This window comes from Daphnia pulex, chromosome 11, assembly GCF_021134715.1.
Source record: "Daphnia pulex isolate KAP4 chromosome 11, ASM2113471v1".
Lineage (NCBI taxonomy): Eukaryota > Metazoa > Arthropoda > Branchiopoda > Diplostraca > Daphniidae > Daphnia > Daphnia pulex.
The window spans coordinates 5,104,342-5,129,700 of NC_060027.1; the positions used below are offsets into that span (position 1 = coordinate 5,104,342).

The 25,359-nt window shown below is 38.5% G+C and overlaps 3 protein-coding genes and 1 long non-coding RNA gene across 4 annotated transcripts; 1 reads left to right on the plus strand and 3 right to left on the minus strand.

The window, feature by feature from the left end:
- Window positions 1–27: 27 nt before the first annotated feature.
- On the minus strand, window positions 28–2,913 carry LOC124207578 (RING finger and SPRY domain-containing protein 1-like). The gene is made up of 10 exons (XM_046605117.1): window positions 2,418–2,913; window positions 2,195–2,360; window positions 1,946–2,131; window positions 1,821–1,887; window positions 1,620–1,760; window positions 1,284–1,543; window positions 1,001–1,215; window positions 778–933; window positions 594–698; window positions 28–530 (listed from the first exon to the last, which is right to left on the minus strand). Exons 1-10 carry the CDS (start codon window positions 2,654–2,656, stop codon window positions 443–445), a joined length of 1,623 nt encoding a protein of 540 aa, XP_046461073.1. The 5' UTR covers window positions 2,657–2,913; the 3' UTR covers window positions 28–442.
- A 101-nt stretch (window positions 2,914–3,014) lies between these two features.
- On the plus strand, window positions 3,015–13,705 carry LOC124207576 (serine/threonine-protein kinase mTOR-like). The gene is made up of 41 exons (XM_046605114.1): window positions 3,015–3,227; window positions 3,344–3,443; window positions 3,522–3,788; window positions 3,872–3,970; window positions 4,036–4,229; window positions 4,289–4,484; window positions 4,551–4,712; window positions 4,774–4,943; window positions 5,006–5,177; window positions 5,241–5,511; window positions 5,585–5,704; window positions 5,782–6,345; window positions 6,415–6,631; window positions 6,698–6,869; window positions 6,933–7,184; window positions 7,248–7,560; window positions 7,619–7,992; window positions 8,065–8,172; window positions 8,245–8,375; window positions 8,438–8,756; window positions 8,830–9,111; window positions 9,183–9,334; window positions 9,404–9,614; window positions 9,679–9,804; window positions 9,886–10,031; window positions 10,092–10,214; window positions 10,275–10,385; window positions 10,448–10,568; window positions 10,630–10,923; window positions 10,984–11,106; window positions 11,171–11,353; window positions 11,420–11,604; window positions 11,677–11,944; window positions 12,023–12,163; window positions 12,234–12,388; window positions 12,465–12,663; window positions 12,743–12,871; window positions 12,938–13,018; window positions 13,091–13,193; window positions 13,256–13,451; window positions 13,531–13,705. The coding sequence occupies exons 2-41, from the start codon at window positions 3,351–3,353 to the stop codon at window positions 13,544–13,546; spliced, it is 7,539 nt and encodes a 2,512-aa protein (XP_046461070.1). The 5' UTR covers window positions 3,015–3,227; window positions 3,344–3,350; the 3' UTR covers window positions 13,547–13,705.
- A 268-nt stretch (window positions 13,706–13,973) lies between these two features.
- LOC124207579 (cytidine deaminase-like) lies at window positions 13,974–15,165 on the minus strand. The gene is made up of 3 exons (XM_046605118.1): window positions 14,658–15,165; window positions 14,317–14,594; window positions 13,974–14,215 (listed from the first exon to the last, which is right to left on the minus strand). Exons 1-3 carry the CDS (start codon window positions 14,698–14,700, stop codon window positions 14,087–14,089), a joined length of 450 nt encoding a protein of 149 aa, XP_046461074.1. The 5' UTR covers window positions 14,701–15,165; the 3' UTR covers window positions 13,974–14,086.
- Window positions 15,166–22,596: 7,431 nt separating this feature from the next.
- Window positions 22,597–25,289, minus strand: LOC124207521. The gene is made up of 4 exons (XR_006880020.1): window positions 24,803–25,289; window positions 24,429–24,743; window positions 24,253–24,342; window positions 22,597–24,198 (listed from the first exon to the last, which is right to left on the minus strand). It is a non-coding gene; the product is annotated as an uncharacterized LOC124207521 (long non-coding RNA).
- Between the last annotated feature and the right edge of the window lie 70 nt (window positions 25,290–25,359).

Genomic DNA, 25,359 nt, shown 5'->3' on the forward strand with positions numbered 1-25,359 from the left:
AATCTATTTTTCATTTTACGCTGGAGTGGCTGTGCTTGAAATATAAGTGTATTCTCTCCATATATCATTCGTTACCGTTTATAAGTAGGCCGTTTATCTAGACGCAATGATTTTTTTAAAATACACTTATTGAAATAAGTCGAACGATAAAGACGAAACATGAACATGCGCAAATATCAAATCGGTCAGTCGAATAAGTATTTCAATTTCTCAGATATACATGTACAGATTAATGTTATACAGTCAAAAAGTCTTACGATATTATCAACGGTGTATCAATATCACAACAAGCGGGAGAGGGTTACTTTCAAAACATGGGATGCGAGGTTTCTCGATCCTTGTGGACGTTGACAAGAACACAACATTAAATTGACAAGAAGACCCTCAAATTCAAAAAACAAAATAAATTTGAAAACAAAACAAAAAAAATATTCTGTTATCTTTAAGAGCCTAGAACAGCCCGTTCTTGGATTGAAGAACGGCACAAGGGACAAGATTCCAATTGTCGAGCACAACCACTGCAATACCCTCTGTAAAAAAAAAAAACGATTTTTAAAAAAATATTTTAAATTTGAAAATATTGATAATCCTACTGATGACGGCAAGGTAAAAGTGTGATGACGGCAGGTGCATCGCAGCATAATGAGCATGAATCTTCATGGATGTTGGTGAGTCTCAACTGCTCTAATTTCTTCGATCTATCGGCAGATAATAAGGATGTCAGATTATTCTGGTAACCAGGTTTACTTAGCAAAAAATATTAAGTAGAAACAGAACCTTGGCAATATAATTTTTTGCTCTGCTGTTAACAATGCGTGGTCATTGAAAGCAGACACGGCAACTCCTCTGGGTGCAAAATGAAATGGTTTACTTCCGAAATTGAATTCGCACTGTTGAAACGACATAAAACTTGCAGCGGCAAAAAAGCCGCTTCTATAGTTATAACAAAAAGTATACGGTATTATTTTAAATCGTTTAAAAATCAGGATTGCTATTATACTTGGCAGATTTGAAAAGTTGTGAGTTAGACCCAAGTGCAACCCCATTCAACGAGAATATGACTTCCTCTCGATCAATATTCAATAAACATCCTAAAATATCTCCAGGTTTCCATTGTTGAAGTGTATGTGGTATGGATTCCGCTTCATACCAAATCAAGTTGCGACATCCATCATAGGCAATGGAAAACTCGTCATCACCGATACCATATCCTTCCTAAATAGATAAAAAAGAAAAGAAATAATAGTTTTCCATTTGACCTAATTATTATAAATGATAAGTACGTAGTTAAGAAATTTGCTGGATTTCGTAGCCCAACCAATCTGCATGATTCCAGGTGTGACTATCAACGCTTCGTAATACCAAATGCCAGCATCCGCTTGATATGTACAGCGGACACTTTCAAAGGAAGAAGCGTCGCAGCGAGCTTCAAGACCATTGGCTGCAATTTTGAGATATTCGCTAACATCTTGGCTGTTAAGCATAACATTGATAGCACTTGTATCTGTGCGTTCGTAGGTGAACGATCGCCCCTCACTAACGACTGTTACAGAAATGAATAGCATTCAAAATTAAGGTTCATTCAAACGTGTGATAAAGAGTTTTAAAAAAATGCATACATAGATTATCAAGACACCATTCAGAACAGAATCCAACTTGACGTTTCATGTAATCGTCGGTCGATTTCCATTTTTCCAACACCAAAAGTGGATGCTGGGTTTCTTGGTGGAATCTTTTATTGAGAGCAATTTTGTTTTCACCTAAATAGAAGAAAAATGAGAAACAAATCCTACAAACTAGTTATAATTATTATTTTTTACTTGTTTGAGCAAATTTCTCAAGAGCAATTAATGAAAACAGTACTACTGGTGGGTGGTTTGATGGATCCTAAAAGATATACATTGTTGAAAATAAAGTGAGACCAAAGATTGATTGTCAGACATACCAGGTTGGCTATAAGGTAATCCAATGTGCTGTCAGTTAGCAAAGCAACACTTGTAGGCCCAGCCAATTTTTCAGCAATGCAGCCCAATGCAATACAAATATTCCTGTGACGATTAGGATCTGATCTTCCCCTTTTACTAGCTTTAGCTGACAGCCAAAACATCCGGGGGACTTTAGTAATGGAATCCTGAAAAAAAAATGGTGAAAATTTAACCTAGCAACAATGTCTAACATATGATTAAAATCTTACCTTTGCTGGTAAGGCACAGTCATCTAGCACCAGAGTGATGACAGCAGGTCCAAGGGGTTCATTAATGGGTATTACATTAACCATGGAATGTAGAACAAGCAACCAACCATGCCCTTTGTTAGAAAGAGCTTGTAATCTTAACATTGAAGGAGGTGTTTCTTGATCACTAAACAAAGAAGGAATAATTAAAGTGGATACATAGGAACATATAATAAAAACATACTTTTCAACTAAATTTCCTATGACAGCTAATGTCTGCAAAACAAGACTGTCAATATGGGGTAGCATTCGCCTCAAGTGTGAGGCCTCAGATGCTGGTATAACATGAGATGGGAAACTTCTGTCTCTATCAACTGAAATATTAGATTGCAGTGGACTTGGGAGGCTGGCAGTTTCTGGTTGAGGCACTGAGAGAGAGGGTAGTTCCCCATCCTTTTCGTCACAACATAAGCATTGTCCCATTTTTAACTGCTTCAGTGGAAATTAAATTTGAACATGTTATTTGAGAGAGATCGTCACTATTCAAACGTGCAATTTGATCTCCATCTTAGTTAAGTTTATAAGTGGGTGTATATGGATTGACCAGGAATGGATTTGACGTTGTTCAACAATTAATTTCAGTAGCACTATTTAACCATGTTATAAATATGGATGGTAATCTAGTATTGAGAAATTCGATGAAAAAGGTATCGTCTGCTGCTTATAACGCGAACATAGATATCCGCTAGGGGCGCTTATAGGAGAGCCATCCTTTCACCGGACATCTAATAGTATCTAATGCCTAATGAGGAGTAACACAATTTGGAGTTTTCTTTTTCTTCCGTCAGATGTCGAAGTCCACAAGTTTGTTTATTAAAATAAGTCATACTGATACTGTAAAGTCTAATTAGTAATTACACGTTGTGGAATTCGCGTATTGCATATTCTTTTTAAAATAAGGCTTATCTTTTTTTGTCGAAGACAAAGAGTTATTTGATTGAATGGAAAAATAACATATAGTGTCCAATTTCAATTTTCGCTAGCGGGGTACGAGGTGATTGGCGACAGTTGACTTTGAATGTTTTCGAACTACTCCTTTGAGTTGTTGCTGATTATGCATTGAATTTATATCAACTGCTTCCTTTATTTTATCCTTTTTATTTATTTCAGTTACAGAATGGCAACCGGAATGATGCAAACATTCATCACTGGGCTTAGATCCAGAAGTGAAGATTTGAGACTAAAGGCTGCCCGAGATTTACACCATTATGTAAGAGAAGGATAAAGAGCTAAATGTTTAAGAAGGAAATAATATAGAATTGTTTTAATGTTGTCTTAATTTGTTTAGGTGACATCTGAGTTAAGAGAGGCATTGCAGGAAGATGTAATTTCATTTGTTGATGATTTGAATCACCATATATTTGACATGGTGTCCAGCTCAGATGTCAATGAAAAGAAAGGTGGCATTCTAGCCATAGTTAGTTTATTGCAAGTAGATGTTGGAAATACCAATGCCAGAATGACTAGATTTGCCAACTATTTGAAAAACTTACTTCCATCTCAGGATGTAGTTGTAATGGAGTTAACTGCAAGGGCACTTGGAAAATTGACACTGGCAAGTTAAACAAAAATCTAAATAGCCTCTACACATAATTAAAACAGATGATAAATATAGATATGCAATTTTTAATAAAACAGGTATCAGGAAGCTACACCGCGGAGTATGTGGAATTTGAAGTAAAACGAGCCTTTGAGTGGCTCAGTGGCGAGAGAAATGAAGGTCGTAGGCATGCAGCGGTAAGTTAAAAATAACATCATTAACGATATGTTGATACCATAAGTTTTAACTCAATTTCTCACAGGTGCTGGTTTTGCGAGAATTGGCTTTATCCATGCCAACTTTCTTTTTCCAGCAAGTCCAGACTTTTTTTGACGTTATTTTTTATGCTGTTCGGGACTCCAAACCAATGATTCGAGAAGGCGCAGTTGCTGCTTTACGCTCTGCTTTAGTCGTCACATCTCAGCGAGAAACTAAAGAAGCTCAAAAGCCTACTTGGTAATAAACAAGCTTGTACAAGTTTAACACATAAAGATATAGTATTAACCATTAATTAGGTATAAACAATGCTTTGACGAGGCCCAACAAGGTTTTGAGGAACCGTTAGCCAAAGATAAAGGACTAACAAAGGACGACAGAGCTCATGGATCTCTTTTGGTTCTTCAAGAGCTTCTACGTTGTTCGAATGCAGAGGGTGAACGACTTCTCGCTGAACTAGAGCAATTAAATTTACTACATTCACAGACTGTTCAGGTTGAATATGCCGATCTTTGTATGACCTGAGCAAATGCGATAATTCTCAATGATTTTTTACCAAAGGATTCTCTAATTTCTACAACTTCCCGAGTGTTGCCGAACGGTGCTGTTGAATTAATCAACACTCCTACACTTTACAATAATCTCCGGCTTTTGCCAGGGCATGTCGCTCAATCAAGGATAGCCAGCGCCGTGTCACCACTATCGATAGTTGCGCCCCAGCAGGTGATTTATAAAATTGATCGCAATACTTCCACTTACCTGAACGAATTTTCTATACAAACAGTACCCTATAGTTGAAAGCGCTGCATGCCGCCAATTGACTGCTGATCATTTTGATGAAATTTGTGCCAACACTCTTCGACATAGCATCTCAAAAAGCAGCCATGTACAAGCAGCTTTGATGGGAATTCTGCCTAGACTGGCTGCCTATGATCGAACCCGATTTTCTGATAGGTATTAAATTTTTGGAAAATTTCTTAAAATGACAAATGACCATACATACTTAATTTCCCCAGGTATTTGGGCCCTTCGATGAGCTACTTGATGGCGTGTTTGACCCGCAAAGAAAAAAATCCTCACCTTGCAATGATAACTATAGGTTATATAGCAGTGTGTATTGAAGGGGATATTGCCACACATCTCCCTGGCATTATTAGTTTTGTTCGGACTTCTCTACCTCAAAATAAAGTAGAGAAACTAAAGAGTGTAAAGAAGAAAAATTCTTTAATTTTCGAAACTTCTCCAAACTAGGACCCATCTTCTACCAAAAAACGCTCCAGTCCCCCTGATATTGCTGTTTTCGTCTGTCTAAGTCTGCTTGGCCGAGCCGTTGGTCGTTCTCATCTAACTAGTGAGTTCAAGGATCTACTGGATCCCATGCTGTCCGTTGGACTTAGTCCTGCCCTGACAACTTGTCTTCGTGAACTGGCCTTGAGAATTCCTCATCTTAAAAAAGACATTGCCGAAGGACTCTTGCGGATGCTTTCACTAGTTTTGATGCACCAACCACTTCGTCATCCAGGCATGGTTTTATTTTAAACAACGAATTTGGAAAAGTACATTCTACTTGAATTAATTTATCCATTCTATTTTAGGAATGCCAAAACATCATATGGCGCTCACTCCAGTGGCACTTCAACCACTACCATCGAATGGGGATGACGTCAATAGCATCGTTTTAGCTCTAAGAACGTTGGGGAGTTTTGATTTTCAAGGTTAAAAAACCAATTTATTTAAAATTCAATGAACGAGAGACGCAGATTTTTCAACATAATTTTGTTTGTGTCGCTAGGTCAACCACTACTTTTACAATTTGTTCGCCATTGTGCCGACAACTTTTTGTGCAGTGAGCAAAGGGCCATACGTCTTGAAGCTGTGCGAACATGCAGTCAGTTATTGAAATGTGCACTTCAGGAGTCAGTGAAATTAAAGAAAAAGCCATTGAGAAGCAGTGGAGTTCGCCTAGTTTCTGCTACGGTAGCTGAAGTCTTGAGTAAACTGCTCACCGCTGCCATCACGGATCCTGACGCTAGTGTCCGATACTGTGTTTTCGCGAGTCTCGATCCCCATTTCTTTTCGTATCTGGCGCTTGCGGAAAATCTTGGCTCTATCACTGTGGCGCTAAACGATGAAGTCTTTGAGATTCGAGAAATGGCTGTGTGTATCATTGGCCACTTGTCTTCCATGAATCCGGCTTATATTATGCCTGCTCTGCGTAAGCTTTTAATACAGTTGCTCACCGAATTGGAGCACAGTGGCATGGGTCGGAATAAAGAGCAAAGTTCGAGGTTATTAGGACGCTTGGTTTCTTCCGCACCAAGGCTAATCAAACCTTATATGGAACCCATCCTAAAAAGTAAGAACTGCCAGTCAAAATTTGAGGAATAATATTTTGATGTGTGTTACAAAAATTGTTTTATTTCAGTTTTAGTTCCGAAATTGAAAGAAAACGACCCTAATCCTGGAGTCACAATCGCCGTTCTCACTGCTATCGGAGATTTAGCTCAGGTGTCTGAGAGTGAAATGAGGCTGTGGAGCCCTGAGCTACTCCCTTTGTTATTGGATATGTTAGCTGATTCTAGTCTTCCAGCTAAAAGAGAAGTTGCCTTATGGACCTTGGCACAGTTGATCGAAAGTACAGGGTAAGGATTCTCACTACTTGTTTCTTGCTTTCTTATTGAAATTATTATTTCCCACCAAATATCTAGATGTGTGATTCAACCTTATCAAGAATTTCCGTCACTGCTTGAGCTGCTACTGAGCTTTTTAAAAACCGAACAACTTGTTTCCATTCGCCGAGAAACGCTCAGAGTATTGGGATTGCTTGGAGCGCTGGACCCTTATAAACATAAAATGAACTTGGGTCATATTGATAGCCAAGTAAGTAGAAAACTTTGCGAATTTCCAAATATCGCCCGATATCTAATCACTTCTTGTTAACAGGGTGACTCCAGTGCTGTAATGTCAATGTCTGATGCTCGAGATGCTGACTCTTTTATGGATTCGTCGGCAAGCGAAATGCTAGTCAACATGAACTACTCATCGTTGGAAGAATTTTATCCTGCTGTGGCAATCGCTACTTTGATGCGTGTAGTGAAAGACCAAACGCTTTCTCAGCATCACAACACCGTCGTAACTGCAGTGATGTTCATCTTCAAATCCTTGGGAGTTCGATGTGTACCTTACATTAAACAAGTAAATGAGCCTAGTGACGTCTGCGTATTGGACTGCCGGTTTCATATGTGTTTTGATTTGCAGGTCGTCCCTAGTTTTGTGAACGTGGTTCGCTTCACCCCACTAACGGAGGTTTCCCTGAAAGAATTCTTGTTCCAGCAGCTGGGATTTCTAATCGCGATTGTCAAGCAGCACATTCGTCCTTATTTGGACCAAATTTTGGATCTTGTGAAAGAGCATTGGACTGTAAATAGTCCGTTCCAAATAACAATTATCTTTCTCATCGAACACGTAGCTATGGCATTGGGGGCCGAATTTAAGATGTATCTACCTCATTTAGTTCCATTAATACTGCGTGTTTTAACTCACGACACCAGCAAGGATCGTAGCGTTACTGGTATTATCAAAAGTTTCCGTTAGTGAAGCTTTTACACTTCACGTTTTCTTCCCCCTAGGTAAACTTCTTCAAGCGGTCCAGAAATTTGGCAGCAATTTGGAGGATTATCTTCATCTTCTCTTACCACCAATCGTTAAACTGTTCGATGCCATTGACGTCAATATTAACGTTCGGCGAACCGCATTAGAAACTGTGGACCTCATCAGCGACACTCTGGACTTGAGTGACTTTGCTTCACGTATTATTCAACCTCTTGTTCGCTGTATTGAGAACACAAGCGAATTGCGTCCGGTTGCTATGGAAACGTTAGCCTCCTTAGTTGCTCAGTTGGGAAAGAAATTTCTTATTTTCATACCTATGGTCCAGAAAGTCCTGAATCGCAATAGAATCCAGCATCAGCGATATGACGTGTTGGTGGCGAAAATTTTACATGTAAGCAAAAGCCTTTTGTTGATGATTCGCAATCGGATTTCTTATTTTCTCATTTTTTTCTTTCGATACTAGGGTGGTGGTTCAGCCGACGAAGAAGATTTATCCGCGGCTCGTCAGCGGAGGGGAAATTCTAAAACCAAAGAAGGATTGATTTCTTCGGATACCACAACAGTAAAACGAGTAAGTTATTACAAACGTACCGAAGATGACCGATTTGGCGTAATATGAATATGTTCCATTTTCATCTTCTAGTTACATGTAGCCGCCAATAATTTGCAACGAGCTTGGACAGCAACACGACGTGTCTCGAAAGATGATTGGCTTGAATGGCTGCGTAAATTAAGTTCTGAAATGCTCAAGGAATCGCCTTCTCCGCCGCTGAGGTATATTGAGTTAATTTCATGGGCAATATAATTCCTACCTTCACTGACATATTGGGGGATAGATCTTGTTGGGCATTAGGTCAAAGCTACATTCAACTACCTCGTGACCTCTTCAATGCCGCGTTTGTATCATGCTGGACAGAGTTAAGCCAGCAGCATCAAAACGAGCTGGTTAAAAGCTTAGAACAAGCGCTCCGGGTTCCTGACCTGCCTGAAATTACACAGACCATTCTCAATCTGGCAGAATTTATGGAACATTGTGAAAAGGGTCCCTTACCATTGGATGCCAAGTTACTTGGTCAAAGAGCTATGCAATGCAGAGCTTATGCCAAAGCACTTCATTACAAAGAAGCCGAGTTCCATGAGTCTCCCACTGCTCAGGCAAGATAGAGATTATTTACAAATTTTAAGGCCGGTCCATTAGTTTTTTTTTTTTAATAAATGAAATTTTTAGGTTTTGGAATCGCTGATATCGATCAACAATAAACTTCAACAAAAAGAAGCGGCTGCTGGGCTATTAGAGTATGCAATGAAAAAGCACGAAGGAGAAATCCGAGTCCAGGAGAGATGGCACGAAAAGTTGCATGATTGGGAGAGAGCTTTAGAAGCTTACAGAAAGAAGGAAAGTAACCAACAGCAACAGGAACCGGAATTAGTACTCGGTCAGATGCGTTGTCTCGAAGCGCTGTGTGAATGGGGACAATTACACACTTTGGCTGAAACGAATTGGAAACAGGTATATGCGCTTTTTGTACTATTTATTTAATTATTTTTTTATGATCATTTTTCTAATATTTCTTTTTAAAGGTCAATGTAGATGTTAAAAACCGATTTGCTCGCATGGCAGCCGCGGCTGCTTGGGGACTCGGGAAATGGACTGCCATGGAGGAATATGTTAATTTTATCCCGAAGGAAACACAAGATGGTGCTTTTTACCGTTCTGTCTTGGCAATTCACAGGTAACAAAATAAGATTTAGTGAAGACTCCATTATCTGTTAGTCTCACAATGTTTAATATTCCATTACAGGGAGCAATACGGTCAAGCGCAAACGCTCATTGACTCGGCTCGTGACCTCTTAGACACCGAACTAACTGCACTTTCGGGCGAAAGCTATCAGCGGGCATATGGAGCAATGGTCTTGGTTCAAATGCTCGCCGAGCTTGAAGAAGTTATCCAATATAAAATACTTCCTGAAAGAAGGGCTCCCATCCGAAAGATGTGGTGGCAACGCCTTCAAGTATTCATTATTATTATTTCAATTCATGTAATTGTTTAGTTTACACGCAAATTTTTCGTTTCAGGGATGCCAGAGAATAGTGGAAGATTGGCAAAAAATCATCCAAGTGCATTCCTTAGTCATATCGCCCGAAGAAGATATGAGAACTTGGTTAAAATATTCATCGCTTTGTCGAAAATCTGGTCGTTTGGTAAAATATTTAAAATGTGTTCTTAGTGTTTGTTTTCCCTTAAGAGAAACTTAACACCCTTTGAATTATGAATTCCGACAGGCACTCTCACATAAAACCCTCGTAACTTTACTGGGTACTGATCCTTCATTGAACCCTGACCACCCACTGCCAACGTTGCATCCCCATGTAACCTATGCTTACTCAAAACATCTTTGGATGTCAAATCAAAAAGAACAGGCTTTCAGGTAATTTACACATGGTTCCTTAACCCTAGACAAGTAATTCTTTCATCCCAGTACTTGTAGACAATTGCACCATTTTGTTCAAGCTTCCCTACAACCGCAATCGCTGTCATCGATTTCAACTACACCCGTATCTACGCCAGAGGAGCCAGACAGACACGTCGAGTTAGGGAAACTATTAGCTAGGTATAGCGTTTTGCATTATAATTATTTAAAAACGTTTTAAACTAATTCTTTATGGTCCAGATGTTACCTAAGACTTGGACAGTGGCAAGAGTGCCTTCAGGGTATTAATGAACTATCAATTCCTGCTGTCCTCCAGTATTATGCTGCAGCAACAGAACATGATGCCACTTGGTAAATTGTTGATTCTTAGTTGATTAAAATAGTTTTTAAAAATCTCATTTATCACTTATCAGGTACAAGGCATGGCATTCCTGGGCGTACATGAATTTTGAAGCTGTTTTATTTTACAAACATCAAGGACAAAATACTTCCGCAAATCAAACCCTGATTGGAGAAAATACGAATAAAGGATTGGTGAGGATAAAACCAGTTTAAAGTCCTTCTTGTTGTCCGTTCTCAAATTGATTTATTTCAGACCGCTCAGCATGTGTCTTCTTACACTGTACCTGCCGTGCAAGGATTTTTCCGTTCGATTGCACTGTCACATGGAAGCTCCCTGCAAGATACTCTTCGTCTTTTGACATTGTGGTTTGATTATGGGCATTGGCCTGAAGTGTATGAAGCGCTGGTAGAGGGTGTAAGGACAATTGATGTCAATACTTGGTTGCAAGTGATTCCACAGCTGATAGCTCGAATTGATACGCAACGTCAGCTAGTCGGCAGACTCATTCACCAACTTTTGATGGATATTGGAAAAGCTCATCCTCAAGTATATAATTTTTCGCTTTAATAATGTTGCCTTCTCCTTTACCCTTTAAATTTTTGACAGGCCCTGATCTATCCGTTAACTGTAGCTTCTAAATCTGCCTTACAAGCTAGACATAATGCTGCCAACAAAATCTTGAAGAATATGTGCGAGCATAGTCCCGTGCTCGTCCAACAAGCTGTGATGGTGTGTACAATGTTGTATAGCATAAAAATTCCGCTACTTAAACATTCATGTACACAACGCATAGGTCAGTGAAGAGTTGATTCGAGTGGCCATATTATGGCATGAATTATGGCACGAAGGACTAGAAGAAGCGTCTCGGCTGTACTTTGGCGAAAGAAACGTCACAGGCATGTTTGCAACGTTGGAACCGCTTCACGCAATGTTAGAGCGAGGACCACAAACCCTTAAAGAAACGTCATTTCACCAGGTTAATATTCGTCACAAAAAGTTTTGAATTACCCCCATTTAAAATAATTTTCTTATTATGCTTCAGGCTTATGGGCGAGAATTGCTGGAAGCCCAAGATTGGTGTCGACGGTACAAAACTTCGTTGAACGTTCGAGATCTAAACCAAGCTTGGGATTTATATTATCATGTTTTCCGACGCATTTCACGACAACTGCCTCAACTTACGAGTTTGGAACTTCAATATGTTTCACCAAAATTACTTCTATGCCGGTATTTATCTTCGTCTTATAAATGCTCATGCATATAGTCTAATCTACCTTTTTTGTTCTTCCTTTTTCCTAGCGATCTTGAACTAGCAATTCCCGGCAGTTATGTACCTAATCAACCTGTAATCAGGATATCGCAAGTCAACAGTTCACTGCAAGTTATTACGTCAAAGCAGAGACCTAGAAAACTATGCATAACTGGTAGCAACGGCAAGGAATACATGTTTTTATTGAAAGGGCACGAAGACCTCCGACAAGATGAGAGGGTCATGCAGCTGTTCAGTTTAGTTAATACGTTATTGATCCATGATCCAGAAACTTTCCGTCGAAATCTCACTATCCAGGTTCGTATTCCAAAAGTTTAATGCTCACAATTGATTTTCCATTCTAACTGATTCTTCTTCAATTTGGCTGAAATGCAGAGATATGCGGTTATTCCCTTGTCAACAAACAGCGGTTTGATTGGTTGGGTCCCCCATTGTGACACTTTGCATTCGTTGATTCGTGATTACAGGGAGAAGAAAAAAATCCTGCTTAATATCGAGCACCGAATCATGCTTCGAGTGAGTTGCTTGAAGTGATAAGTGCTACATGGTGAATCGTTAACTTTAACTCTACTTACTTATTTCATAGATGGCTCCCGACTACGATCATTTGTCACTAATGCAAAAAGTGGAAGTATTTGAGCATGCACTTGAGCACACACAAGGTGATGACTTGGCCAAGATTCTCTGGCTGCGATCTCCTTCATCGGAAGTCTGGTTTGATAGAAGAACAAACTATACAAGGCATGGATTATTTTTTACCTAATTAATTTATACAGTGCAAAAACTAAATCTTATGAACTGAATTCCTCTTCAATAGATCCCTAGCTGTTATGTCTATGGTTGGATACATTCTTGGACTGGGAGATCGCCACCCGTCCAATCTCATGTTAGACCGGTTGAGTGGCAAAATACTTCACATTGATTTTGGCGACTGCTTCGAAGTCGCTATGACTAGAGAGAAATTTCCTGAAAAGATCCCTTTTAGATTGACTCGCATGCTTGTCAACGCTATGGAGGTAGTTCAGGATTAATGGGCAAAGTTGTTGCATTTTTATAGAATAAGTTGAGTTAATTTTTCGTGCGACTGCATTTCAGGTAACCGGGATTGAAGGAACGTATCGCAGCACATGCGAATCCGTTATGTCTGTACTTCGCGGAAATAAAGACAGTTTAATGGCTGTTTTAGAAGCCTTCGTCTACGATCCACTTTTGAATTGGAGATTGGTATTTCCCTCCATCCTTATTCTTAAAAACAGTATTTAATCTCGTAATTTGTTTTGTGTTCAACAGGTCGTAGATAATGTAGCAAATACCAAAACCACCCGACGGTCGAAAAGCAGGCATGAATCCTCTTCAAATAATAGCGGTCAGGTAAGGTGTTTGTTGGTAGCATAATTACGCCCTCAGCCAATTATTTAACTATATTATTATTATAAAATCCAGGGTGATGTTGGAGATAGCATGGAAATAACTGCAAATGCAGCAGCAAATTCTAGCAGCGTACTGAACGCTGCAGTTAGCAGAAGCAAAAATGAGACAGTTGAAGGTATGATTCGGAATTAATTTATACGATAGTTGATGCCAACATATTTTCTATGATTCTTTCAGCCGTTGTCAATGACGGACCTCAACCTGAAATACTAAACAAACGAGCTTTGACTATCGTGAGCCGTGTGCGAGACAAGTTAACCGGTAGGGACTTCCCTAATGAAACGGAAGGAACACTGAGTATTGACCGACAGGTGGAACTCCTGATTCAACAAGCGACTTCTCACGAAAATTTGTGCCAGTGTTACATAGGCTGGTAAGAATCCCTTGACTTAATAACTAAGTGGAAGCGTTGTTTATCAGTTATCATCATAAAAATTTATTTATATTTTCAGGTGCCCTTTTTGGTGAAAACTGCAATCAAATAGAAACATCCACCTCAACCAGCAATTTAATGCTGTTGAGGAAGTTTTTGATTTCATTTAGATTCCCAGTTTTCACAATTCCTTTTATTAGTTAATTGTTGAAGTTGTAAAAAGTATAAGGGAAAATAAAATTGCTCACTCCTAATTTTTAATTCTGTATATCTACCATTCTATCTAAATAAGTAGTAAGAAGTAATAAAAGCTTTGGTAAATTAACTGTGCCATTTAATAAAAAAATATTAAAGACTGAATAAAAGTAAACTAAAGAAAATACTTATATTTTAGTAAAAAAAAGAAATTACTTTATATAAAATAATAAAAAAACTAGAATAAAATTTTGCAAGGTATTTAAGTTAACATAGCTTTTTCTTATAAAAATTTATATTTTAAAGAATTTCGAAAATAATTACTGATTTTGGTTAATAGTGCTTTAATTCTGAAGACGAACGTTATTCACACAAATTGAATACATCATACCTTTAATTACTATAGAACATCCTATTGGCAGTGATATGCTGTGTTTTTCTTAGGAGGAAAATGAAACCCAGTTTGGGGTAAAAGAAAGTGGTAGCAATTTTGCCATAGAAGTCTTCAGGATTTCATTATTTGGCTTGCACAAATAAACATCCAAATTCACATTGAATTCAGCCAGTACCTTAAGAGAGAAAAGAGCAACTGCAATATATGTAATACAAACTATTGACAATAAAAGATCTGATAAAAATCTTTTTTGCCCAATTAATGATTTTAGATTACCTGCCTACAAGCACCACAAGGACCAACAAATGTGTCTTTCATTTCAGCACAAATTGCAATGCTTTTAAATACTTTCTGTCCTTCTGACATAGCTTTACAAATAGCAGATCTTTCTGCACATATTGTTAGACCATATGAAACATTTTCAACATTGCAACCATCAATTATAGCTCCATCATCACACAACAAGGCAGCACCTACTGCAAATTTACTGTAAGGGCAATATGCCTTTTCTCTAACTGCTTTGGCTTTGTTGATAATTTTTTGGATTGCTGGATCTAAGTGGGACAAACAAATTTATCACATTTATAATAAAACATAAATATTATGGATTGGTTTACCTAGAAGATCAAAATCCACTTCTTCATCAGCACAATCTCCCATTTTAATTCAATTAGAAAACTGAAACAAAATAGTTTTTTCTGGGATTTAAAGTCTGCTTATCCAAATCCAACCAAAAAAGTAGAAAGGCAGAAAATGTGCTTTTTTGCAAAATTTTAAAAAGTAGATTTTTGCAAAATGTTTGCACTCCAAATATAATAGCAAAGGGCCCAAAGGCTATTTGACATTGACTCAACCTTGACAAAACGCTCAACTAACAAATTATTTCCGGTTGGCATCTAATGAGATTCCCAACTTGTTATTAGTTTTAAAATATTTAAAGCAACCCTCGAAAGAATATAAAATCCGGATTAAAGTATTATCGAGTCAATTCGCAATAAATAAAAGCGAATACGAAACTCGAATCACAATATTGTGACGTTTCAAGGATTTTGTGCGTCTGCTACCATGGCCTACTGAACCCTAGGCCGGTGGTCGAGCTATACGAGGCTGTAGTGTAGCTTTTTCAACCCATCCCCTTCCGTTCAACCTTTCGGGGAGGTGGCGCCATGACGGTTCAGTAGGCCATGACAGCAGTAATTTACTCGAAAAATAACGTAGTTGGCGATCTGAGCGCTAGATGCGCCACGAAGGTATTTGGTCGGTATTTTTTACATGGGTTGCCTAGATGGTTTTTTTTTTAAAACAGGTTTGAGCGGGTTGGGCCAATAGCGTAAATGGGTCCGCCCCGGGTCGCCACACGGGTCACAAAAAACTTACCGTTTGGGTCACGGCCCGGACAAAAAACGGGTAAAACACACTTTTTTGGACAAACCACGATATAAAATTAAAGGTATACACTCTCGCGCTATCCCAGTCTCTCGGAAGAAACGGCGGGTGTTAAGTAAAGGGTCCCAGGATTCCCCGCCAGGTTCGCTAGTGTTTCAGGCTTATCGCCTCTCGGGGGTATAGTAAAAAAAGGTTTTTTCGTTCTTAATCATATAAAATTATTAATCAATGAGGCCAGAAATTGATTTCATTTAAGCTTTATTTCATTCCCTATCCTTTAATACCTAATTTATGTAGATTAGGCAATAATTTATATGTTTAATTTGTGATTGAAAATCACAATTTTTTTAAATTTGCGCCAAAAAAATCAAATCAAATGTATTTTTTATTACTTATTTTTGTTTATTCTATTTAAATGAATTTTAAAATTCATATTAAATATTTTCAAATAGAATAAACCATTTTCTCCGTGTGGGTGCAAATCTTTTGCAAGGGGACAGAGCACATTCAGGCATACGTCCTCTCAAGACTGCTAGGAAACACCGACGAAACGCATTCGGTTATGCGCAGTTGGGCATAAACGGGACTTATGGCATCGGTAACAAACCACATAGCGTGATGCCCTATCTGGTCCCGGTTGTGTCTTACGCGGATCCACTGTCAAGCCGAGATTGTCAGCTTTCCTCGACAGCTTCAGCCGTTTGACTTGAGAGAAGTAAATAAAAATCGAAGGTAATCACATCATCTCACTCTACGTTCAAGCAACCAACGGAAACATGCCACTTACCAGTAAAATGGCCGCCAACAATTTGGAAGTTAAGAGGTTAAGTCACCTTGGTTGGGCGTGACAAAGTGAGATGATGTAGCGGTGTCGTGACCTATTGAGAACGTAGTAACGCTTTTTCAGAAGTGCACCGGTTACAAGTTACATACCCAAGAAAAGATGAAAAGTGATGGCACTTTAATGAGAGACGGTGTAGAAGGCCTCGGCTTCTTTTTCACAAAAATTTATTCTTGGCACAATTAGGGCTATTACACGTTTAGGGTGGGGGTAAATAGTGACAAAGGAGCCACTTAACAAGGGCCAAAAATCCATTTAATCTTCGAGATGACGGGGTGTTCGAATACAGTACGATTCGGCCAGAGTTGCCGTTCGATCACCATTTGGTGATCGCCCGATCTCGATCTCGATCAGTCAAAAAAACTGATCAATCGATCGCATCGATCAGTAAATGAAAAAGTGATCGATTGATGATCGACGTCGATCAAATCGATCGTCTGAATTTTTCAAATTTTTTTTCATGCTGGCAACTATGCCAATAATATCGCCATCCTGACACTGGACATGCCCGTGATTTTTTCCAAGACTGTTGGGCCAGTTTGTTTGCCACTGGCCAGTACTGATCCCGACCAATACGCCGACGTAGATGCTGTTACTTTGGGATGGGGTACAACTGCGGGAGGGGTTCAAGAATGAAGTAGCGTGAACGCCCTTCAACAAGCCACGGTTGACTTGATATTCAACTCCTTGTGCAGGGAAGAAGATTACTTTGGAAAATATATTTCGGAGTTGAATATCTGCGTCAAGTCTAAAGAAGAACAACCATGCGTAAGTGACGTCGGCAGCCCATTAGTCGTCCAATCGTCGCCAGGGACTTGGACTGTAATTGGAATCCACGGCTACGGGCAGGGTTGCGGCGTTGGTGGTCTTAAAACCAGTGTATCGGCGTTCAGGATATGTGACCAATATTTATAAATTAAAAATATACCACGGTGAACCTAGGTGGCGCAAAATTCGTCTTGATCGAGAAATATCTCGATCATGTGACCCTTTCGATCTCGATCTCGATAACTGCTGTGATGAATTCGATCGCCTCGATCAGAGAAAATGGATCGATCGATCGTTCGATCTCAATCATTTCCATCGATCGCGGCAACTCTGCATTCGGCCAAAAACAATTTTGAACTTTAGGCCGAATGATCTTTTGACGATATAGACAAGTTCGGGATGCTGAGTTGCACAACCGCTAAATTAGGATCGTGCGCCAACGTGTCCTTTTAACGTTGTGGGGATAGTAGAAAGCGGGTTTTTTATTATTTAAGCATAGAATTACTTATCTAATCTTAGAAATGTTCAGGATTATCGTTGTTTAGAACATTCTGCTTTTTATAGAGTAATTTGAAATGTATAATTCAGCTTAGTTTACCCATTAAAATTAAAGAAAGTCCAAGCCTGGGATGCTGTTTAGTCTTTTCTTGTGTGTTTGAGCTTGTCACTTGTCAGCAGATCTGTCAAAAAACACCATGATCTGTCAACATATCACCCTGCAATGTAACAATCTCGAATTGGTAATCGGTCGAGAAATCGACGCCATATCTTGCAAGGCAGCCACAATGTTGCTGCACAAATTATTCGACGCGCAGAATCTGTTGATGCACGTTCCTCGACTCCAAAACTAAAAACAGATTTTTGGGTGCAGGGCCGGGTCGGTGGCGCGGCACCTTCAGTAACTTTGTCGACGCCTGCAAAACGGACGTGTTGTTACCGAAATGTGTTTGGCAGAGTTCCTCAACATTATCCATACCTGCAAAGACGTTGTAGTCCTTGTTGAAAATAATTAAATCATCATCGTCCTTCATTTCGAATACGGCAACGTTACTAGAAGAAAACACATCACATATTAATCCTTGACTAAATCAACCAATACGTCACCAAATGGACAGTGGAATCAAAAAAGGGAATGTGAGGTAATCAACCATTTCGCGAGAACTAACCAAACCTATCCTAACCGAAAATGTTCAACGACAAACGAGCGGGAGGCAGTCGAGTGGCCGAGGGCCTAGTATACCATTTCCGACACAATTCGGCCGACTGCACACCAATCAACCTTGGAAAATGCCAAACGCTCTCCACCACACACCTGCTTTCTATCTTTCGCCATAGGCATGCCACACACGAACTGTGTTGTGGGGTGATTGGAAAAAACATTTAGGTACATGCAAAAAACTCGACGCTTGAAACGCAATTGGATAATCCTGTGTTCAGCTTGAACGGATTTCCCGGTTAGGCAAGTCAAGACGAACTTTGATCTTGCGTAATCAAACCCGATACTGTCTAACACAAAAAACCGTCTGGAAACGAAACTAGACAGTGTGCTGGTTGCTGATGCTGCACCAATTTCACACAAAAAAGCAATTGCACCAATTGTCACTTTGACAATGTCATCGACGTTTGGGGTTGCCACACGAAAACATCCTCCTCCAACTCCTCTGCCAGAATAATTTGAGTATTTCCAGTTTGACAAATGAAAAACCAATTTAAACGGCACAGTGTTCTTAATCGAATCAATTAGCGGCCAAGAAAGAAAGCTTCCTGTAATTCGTATGTTAATAAGTAAACCGGTCAATTATTTGTCCATGAACGTAACCACATCCACTGATTGCCAACCAATTCCCAGTTTTTTCGGCCTCCCCAAACTTCTTCGAGATGCCATGGCGTAAAGCCTAAAGATAAAACAGCAAAAATTATAGTAGAGCCACTTCTCTATAACATTTTTAGTTAAAACAATAAAAATTTGCTCTCCAAAATTGAAAACTGTTGTTGGACTATAAAGAAATGTAGTGTGATTCTTTCCTCGAAGTATTTTTCTTTAAAAACAAGTCTTGCGACTTTAGTAAGATGGGGAAAAAGGATGACTCCCCCATCTTCCAACATCTTATTAAGTGTCATACACACACCAGGTGTACGTTTTACTTACACGATAGGTTTCACGAGAAGGGGCGATCCACTGACAGGATAGAAGTCAAGAAGATAGATGAGAGAGGGATTGATCGGCAACACTCTCGCTCAATCTCATAATTGGCAAATCTGTCACTATACTCCTACTATCCACTATTCTTCTATTCATCTCAACGAATATCGGTCTTTGAAGTGCTTTCGTGAATATATCGGCCAATTTATCATATGTGTTCTTACAATTTTACTGCTAGTAGTCCGTCTGCTACTTGTTCTCTTATCCAGTGCCATTTTAGTGGAATGTGTTTTGTTCTTTGGTGGAATTCATGGTTATATGCATCAGTCTCACTGCACCTTCATTATCACAATACATCGGTAGGCCTACATTCATAACATATTTTTTCCTAGTAGATCTTCTATCAGGTAACCAAGCCACGCAGCTGTTTTCCCTCCTTGGCACACTGCTATATACTATGCTTCTGTTGTTGATAAAGCTGTAGTCAGTTGTTTCTTGGTAGACCACGCCACTTGTTCGTCATTGATAAACATTATACTGCATGATGTTGACTTGCAATCCTCTATATCACCAGCAAGCTGCTATATCAAGTCTTCATCAACGTAGCAAGCAAGTTCTTTCTTCTGTCCGTCGACCCAGATTCCATATTCTTTCGTTGCTTTCAAATAGCAAAAAAATTGGTCGAGGGCTTTTCAATGTTCGTTCATTGGGCTTTGGTATAATTCGTAATTCTACACACTGCATAGGCTAAGTTTGGATGTATTTGTAGTGCTATGTTCAGCAGAGCGCCCCTCTCTCCTATCCCTATCTCTACCTCACTCTGTTGTCCTTTACACGCACTAAGATTCACTTTTGGTTCCAAGGGAGTCACTCTAGGAAATCTTGGATCTGAGGTAGTCACTCTAGGGAGTACTTCATTCATTCCGATACTTGTTAATAACTCTATTAGATGTTATTGTGATAGAAAGTATCGGCTGTTTGAAGAAATAAATTCTTATCCTTCAAGACATCGGGTTGTTTAAATAATATTAGTTGATAACATTTAACAAGCGATCCACGAATCAAGTAGACCAAAATCCCGGAGCGGCTTTCCTGATCTAAATCCGGAAAAGGCATTAAAAATCTAAAAAAAATATAGCCATGTTCGTCTTCGCACGCCGGATTTACCTGCGTTTGCAGAATGACGATTTTCCGCCCCGTTTAGGAGTTATTTAGCTCTAAAGTTTGGTTTTTTTGAATTTTGTCAGAAAGTGGGGGGGCTTTGACATCCATTTTCGAAAAAGTAGGGGAGCTAGGGAAAAAACTAATTTTTTGAAAAGGTTTATTGCAATCTCAACCACCAAAATCCAAAAGGAATTTCCTTTCCGGATTTTATTGGTTGAGATATTACCAATTTAGTGAAAGGATTATTTAGCTAGTTTCCCTCCCTGGCTTGCAGCCATTTTTTCGTACGGTCCGCTGCGCTCCTGGCGGAAGCCAGCAGAAGGTCTTATATATCGGCCTTCACATTAGACCCATTGCATTTATACAGGCCTTCATATATAGTGAACCCAGATTTCTTATTGGCCGATGTATAAGACCTTCTGCTGGCTTCCGCCAGGAGCGCAGCGGACCGTACGAAAAAATGGCTGCAAGCCAGGGAGGGAAACTAGCTAAATAATCCTTTCACTAAATTGGTAATATCTCAACCAATAAAATCCGGAAAGGAAATTCCTTTTGGATTTTGGTGGTTGAGATTGCAATAAACCTTTTCAAAAAATTAGTTTTTTCCCTAGCTCCCCTACTTTTTCGAAAATGGATGTCAAAGCCCCCCCACTTTCTGACAAAATTCAAAAAAACCAAACTTTAGAGCTAAATAACTCCTAAACGGGGCGGAAAATCGTCATTCTGCAAACGCAGGTAAATCCGGCGTGCGAAGACGAACATGGCTATATTTTTTTTAGATTTTTAATGCCTTTTCCGGATTTAGATCAGGAAAGCCGCTCCGGGATTTTGGTCTACTTGATTCGTGGATCGCTTGTTAAAACGTGCAGTTATTATTCTCACTCGTTTGTTTATTCAAAACTTTTGTATGGATAGGTTTCTAATAAGAAAATATCAGGATCAAAATTACAAACTTTGACAACATAAATGTCACAACAGTTGCCGAGCTGAGAGTGGCTAAGATTAATGCAGAACTCAATTTTTTGCATTAAAAGAAAACCGGCCTTTCATGCCAATTGCTGTGTATCCAATATAATTAGTCAATCATCAATCGAACGTGATCTCCAAAGAAACCAAGATTCTGGATCACTCAAAGTGAAATAATTAAAAAAATTCATTATTGGATTCTGAGAAAACGACGAAAAAGCTAAATTTTCTATGAATTAGTTTTTTTATAAGCCGATCCGGCGAAAAGCGATCTGGTTATACACCCTCCATCCAGATGAAAGGAGTGGTTGTATGGATCTGGTTATACGCCCTCCATCCAGATGGAAGGAGTAACTTTGGATTTTGGTGATATTTCAGGATTTTCAATCCCAAATAATTCGGGGACTAAAATAGTTAAGATAAAAATTCTGAATTTGGGTCGACCTGATCTGGATTTTCACAGTTCCCTTCCGGATTCCTTTGCCAAAACAGCTTCACCAATTTTGGCCCCGTTGAGATCGATTTTGTTAATAGTAAAATCTGTTCAGTACACTTATTTGTTTTTTTCCCTCCAGAGTGGATTGGTTCTCCTGGTATTTCTGCAAGGGATGAAAATGGATATCATAATCAAGGGAGAAATTGGAGTTGGAGACACCGGAAGGAGAATTGAGGGAATTGGGTAAGTAATATTAATTAAAGTTTCTGCTGCTTGGTTTTTAATTTCTATAGGACATCGTTTTTGTATATTTTAGCTTCAATGTGATACCATTTTTTGATGTACTCAAAAATTAAGAAAGTTATTGTTTTTTTTTGTGCTGGTAGCAGCAAATATTGGGTAAGCCACCGATCTCATTTTCCACTACTGCGGATATTATCAAGAGAATCCCGGAAGTATTAGGCGTTTCCTGATTGGAAGTGAAGCTGCAAAAGCCTTTCTACAATGCAAAAAGTGTTATACATAGGAAAGATGCGAAGCGCAGGTAACCCAAGGTTTTCATGCTTGTGATAAACGCTGCATAAAAATCACTGGGTAGCTCGTTTTCCTCTTGTCAGTAGGAAGCTAGGCAAGAAATGCATCTGTGGTGCTCTTGTATTCACAATGTATCCACACAAGTAGTAGGTGGAATTGGCTTGCAAAAGATCCAGCTCGAGTGAACACAATGCAAATCGAAATGAAATCTATGTTTTCTGTATGTTTGATGAAATTTGTATTTGGGACATTCCACGCCAAAAAAACCAATCGATGGCCCGTCAAAATTTATATTTGGATAAAAATTGGAGTTAGTATTGAAAAAAAAACAAAGATGTATTGTCTAATTTTGTATTTTTTATTTAATTAGTTAAGGAGTTATTGCGAATTAAAAAACGCATTTTTTTTATTTTCAGTGAAGTCAGAAAATTTTTTAATTTTTATTTTCTCGAATTCTTATAATCTATTTTTCACCCGATTGCATTTTTTAAAAACGTCAATCGATTTCTTATTAGTTCCTTTAAAAAGCTCACGAATTTATTTTATTTTTAGAAAAAAATCAAATTTTTTTCAACTAAAGTCGGCACTGTAGTTGCAAAGGCTTGCGATGAAACAAATGACAAACGACAGCCACCCACGACATTTCTAAACAAGCCTAAATTTAAAATTTAAAAACAAACCTTTCAACTAAAAAAAATACCTTAAACAATACACTTTTACATGAAACACCTGTGATATTGGACCTAAATGAGATTTCGAGACGCTGGACCTAAGGGTGAATTGGGTTATTATAAATAGTATTTTCTTATTTATTAGTCCACTTCTTAAATTTTACGCGTTATTTTGATCATTTACTAGGGTCAAAGGAAGATACAGGTTTAACTGGTGACTGCGGAGTAAAGGGTGATAGTTGGCCCAAATAGGATAAGGGAGATATCGGAGTTGAAAACACTGGTGATATTGGACCTAAGGGAGATATAAGGGGGATATGGGTATCAAGGGTGAAATTGGAGTTGGAGACACCGGACCTTATTGTGATAAGGCAAACTTGGGTTACTATAAAAGCATATTTTAGCATTTCAATATTTGGAATGAAATACATTAGTATGTTTAAAAATTTGAAAATGGATTTTGAAAAATAGGAATAAAGGGAGTTACGGGTTCATCTAGTGAAATCGAAAATAAGGGTGGCAGTGCATCCAAAGGTAACAAGAGAGAAATTGGATTTGGAAACACTGCTGCTGATATTGGACGTAAGGGGATTTGACAAAAATTTAATGCTGACATTATATTTTTCCGACATAAAATTTTTTTCAAAGCGTTTTCTGACGACCCTCTTTACAAGAACAAAGAGCTCTGTATCGTTAAATCGGCGAAGACCAACCTTATTGAACTTTTTCTCCCTTCCAGTCCAACAGAACTTCCTAGCAATTGAAATAGTCAAGCAATAATTTAAAATATTACTTAGAAGTTTATCTTCGTTTAAACCTCCAATCAGCATACTGAAAAAAAAAACAATTTTTTTTGAAATATTTTTAACAACAAAAAAGTAAGTAGTAAAAAGTAAAAAGTAAGTTCTTTTAAACCTTCTTTCAAAATTTTCTAAGTCGGCTAAATCGTTCATAGGGAACTTTTCGATTAGGTTATCCACGGCAATGAAACTTTGTTTTTTGTCGCTCGATTCATCTACGTCAAACCTTAGCTTCGAAACGAATTCAGTAAGGGCATTAAGTTTGATTGCCATATCCTCTTGACGTCTCAGCGTTTTTTGACTGTTTTTATATGTTGCAGCTATCATTCTGTAGTATTAGTTCTGATTCAATAGTTCGGATGCTGCTGATGTAGTTCTTGATTGATTGTTTTCTTGCAACTTTAATGATTGCACCTCTTCATCAACACGAGGTCTGTTACTTGATACTTCTTTTGAAAAAAACAATTGTAATTAAATAAAAACAGCTAAATTTTTTTCGTTACTTGGTGTGTTAGGTGTAACCTGCGAATCCCCCACAGCTTTTTCATCAGTTTCGGCTTCTTCTACGATCAGTAGCATTGAAGAAGGTTGAACTGGAATTTGAAAAAGTGTTATTATTCGTTAATGTGTAAATTTATATTGACAATGTATAAATAAAAATAGAATTCTAAAAACCTACTTTTTTCCCAACAACTACTGTGTCTGTTCTTTTTACGTGCTGGCTTGCACTCCCAGATGGAATTATTGGACGAGTTTGGCTATCAATTCTTCCGGTTTAAGGGTTTAGGGGTCTCTTGTAATGGCCTTCTTCTTCTTCAGGCAAATCTTCTTCCCGTTGTCTCAATCGAACATGGTAAGTATGAAGATGAAGTCAAAGTTTCTTGGCTGCTGCTAGATGATAAGGACGAATCTTTCAGGAGGGACTCTTTGGCGCCACTGTCACTGCTCTGTGACTCGCCTGAATCAGGAGAATTTCCCGAATCATTCATGATATCTAGATTGAATGTAAAATGTAACTAATTATTGAAAGATTTTCAGCAAATACCGGTTTACCTTTTGTGTACACTGGATCTTCTAGAATTGATTTTCCTGGTCGACGGCTTTCCGTAGAAGTAGGAACTTCTGGAGTAAACATAAAAAAATCTACATTACAGTGAAGGTAAGAAAAATGTTAATAAGTGTAGGGAAATAACTAAATTAATTAATTCACAGAGGTTTTTTTTCTGACAATCACGTCATAGAATTATGAGGGATCGAACAAACCAAATTGAAAGAATTAGGTACAAGTCGTAAAGATGTGTTATATAATGAATCATGGTGATATAAAAGATGAAGTCAAACAGAAAATTTCTATACGGATAAAAACATGCAGAGGAAAAAAATATCAAGCAAGCCAAGAAAATGGAGCAACAAGAGAGAAAGAACAAGAAGAAGAAGAAAATGAGGTAATTGCACATTATAAAGAACTAGAAAAAACAAATTTTGCGAGAAAATGAATGAATCTTGCTCTGCCTCAGAATGAAAAATCACCAATCTAATATGAAATGTAAACAAGAAAGTTTTTAAAATTATTGAATAGGGGAGAGCGGGGTTGGATGAGACAGGGGTTG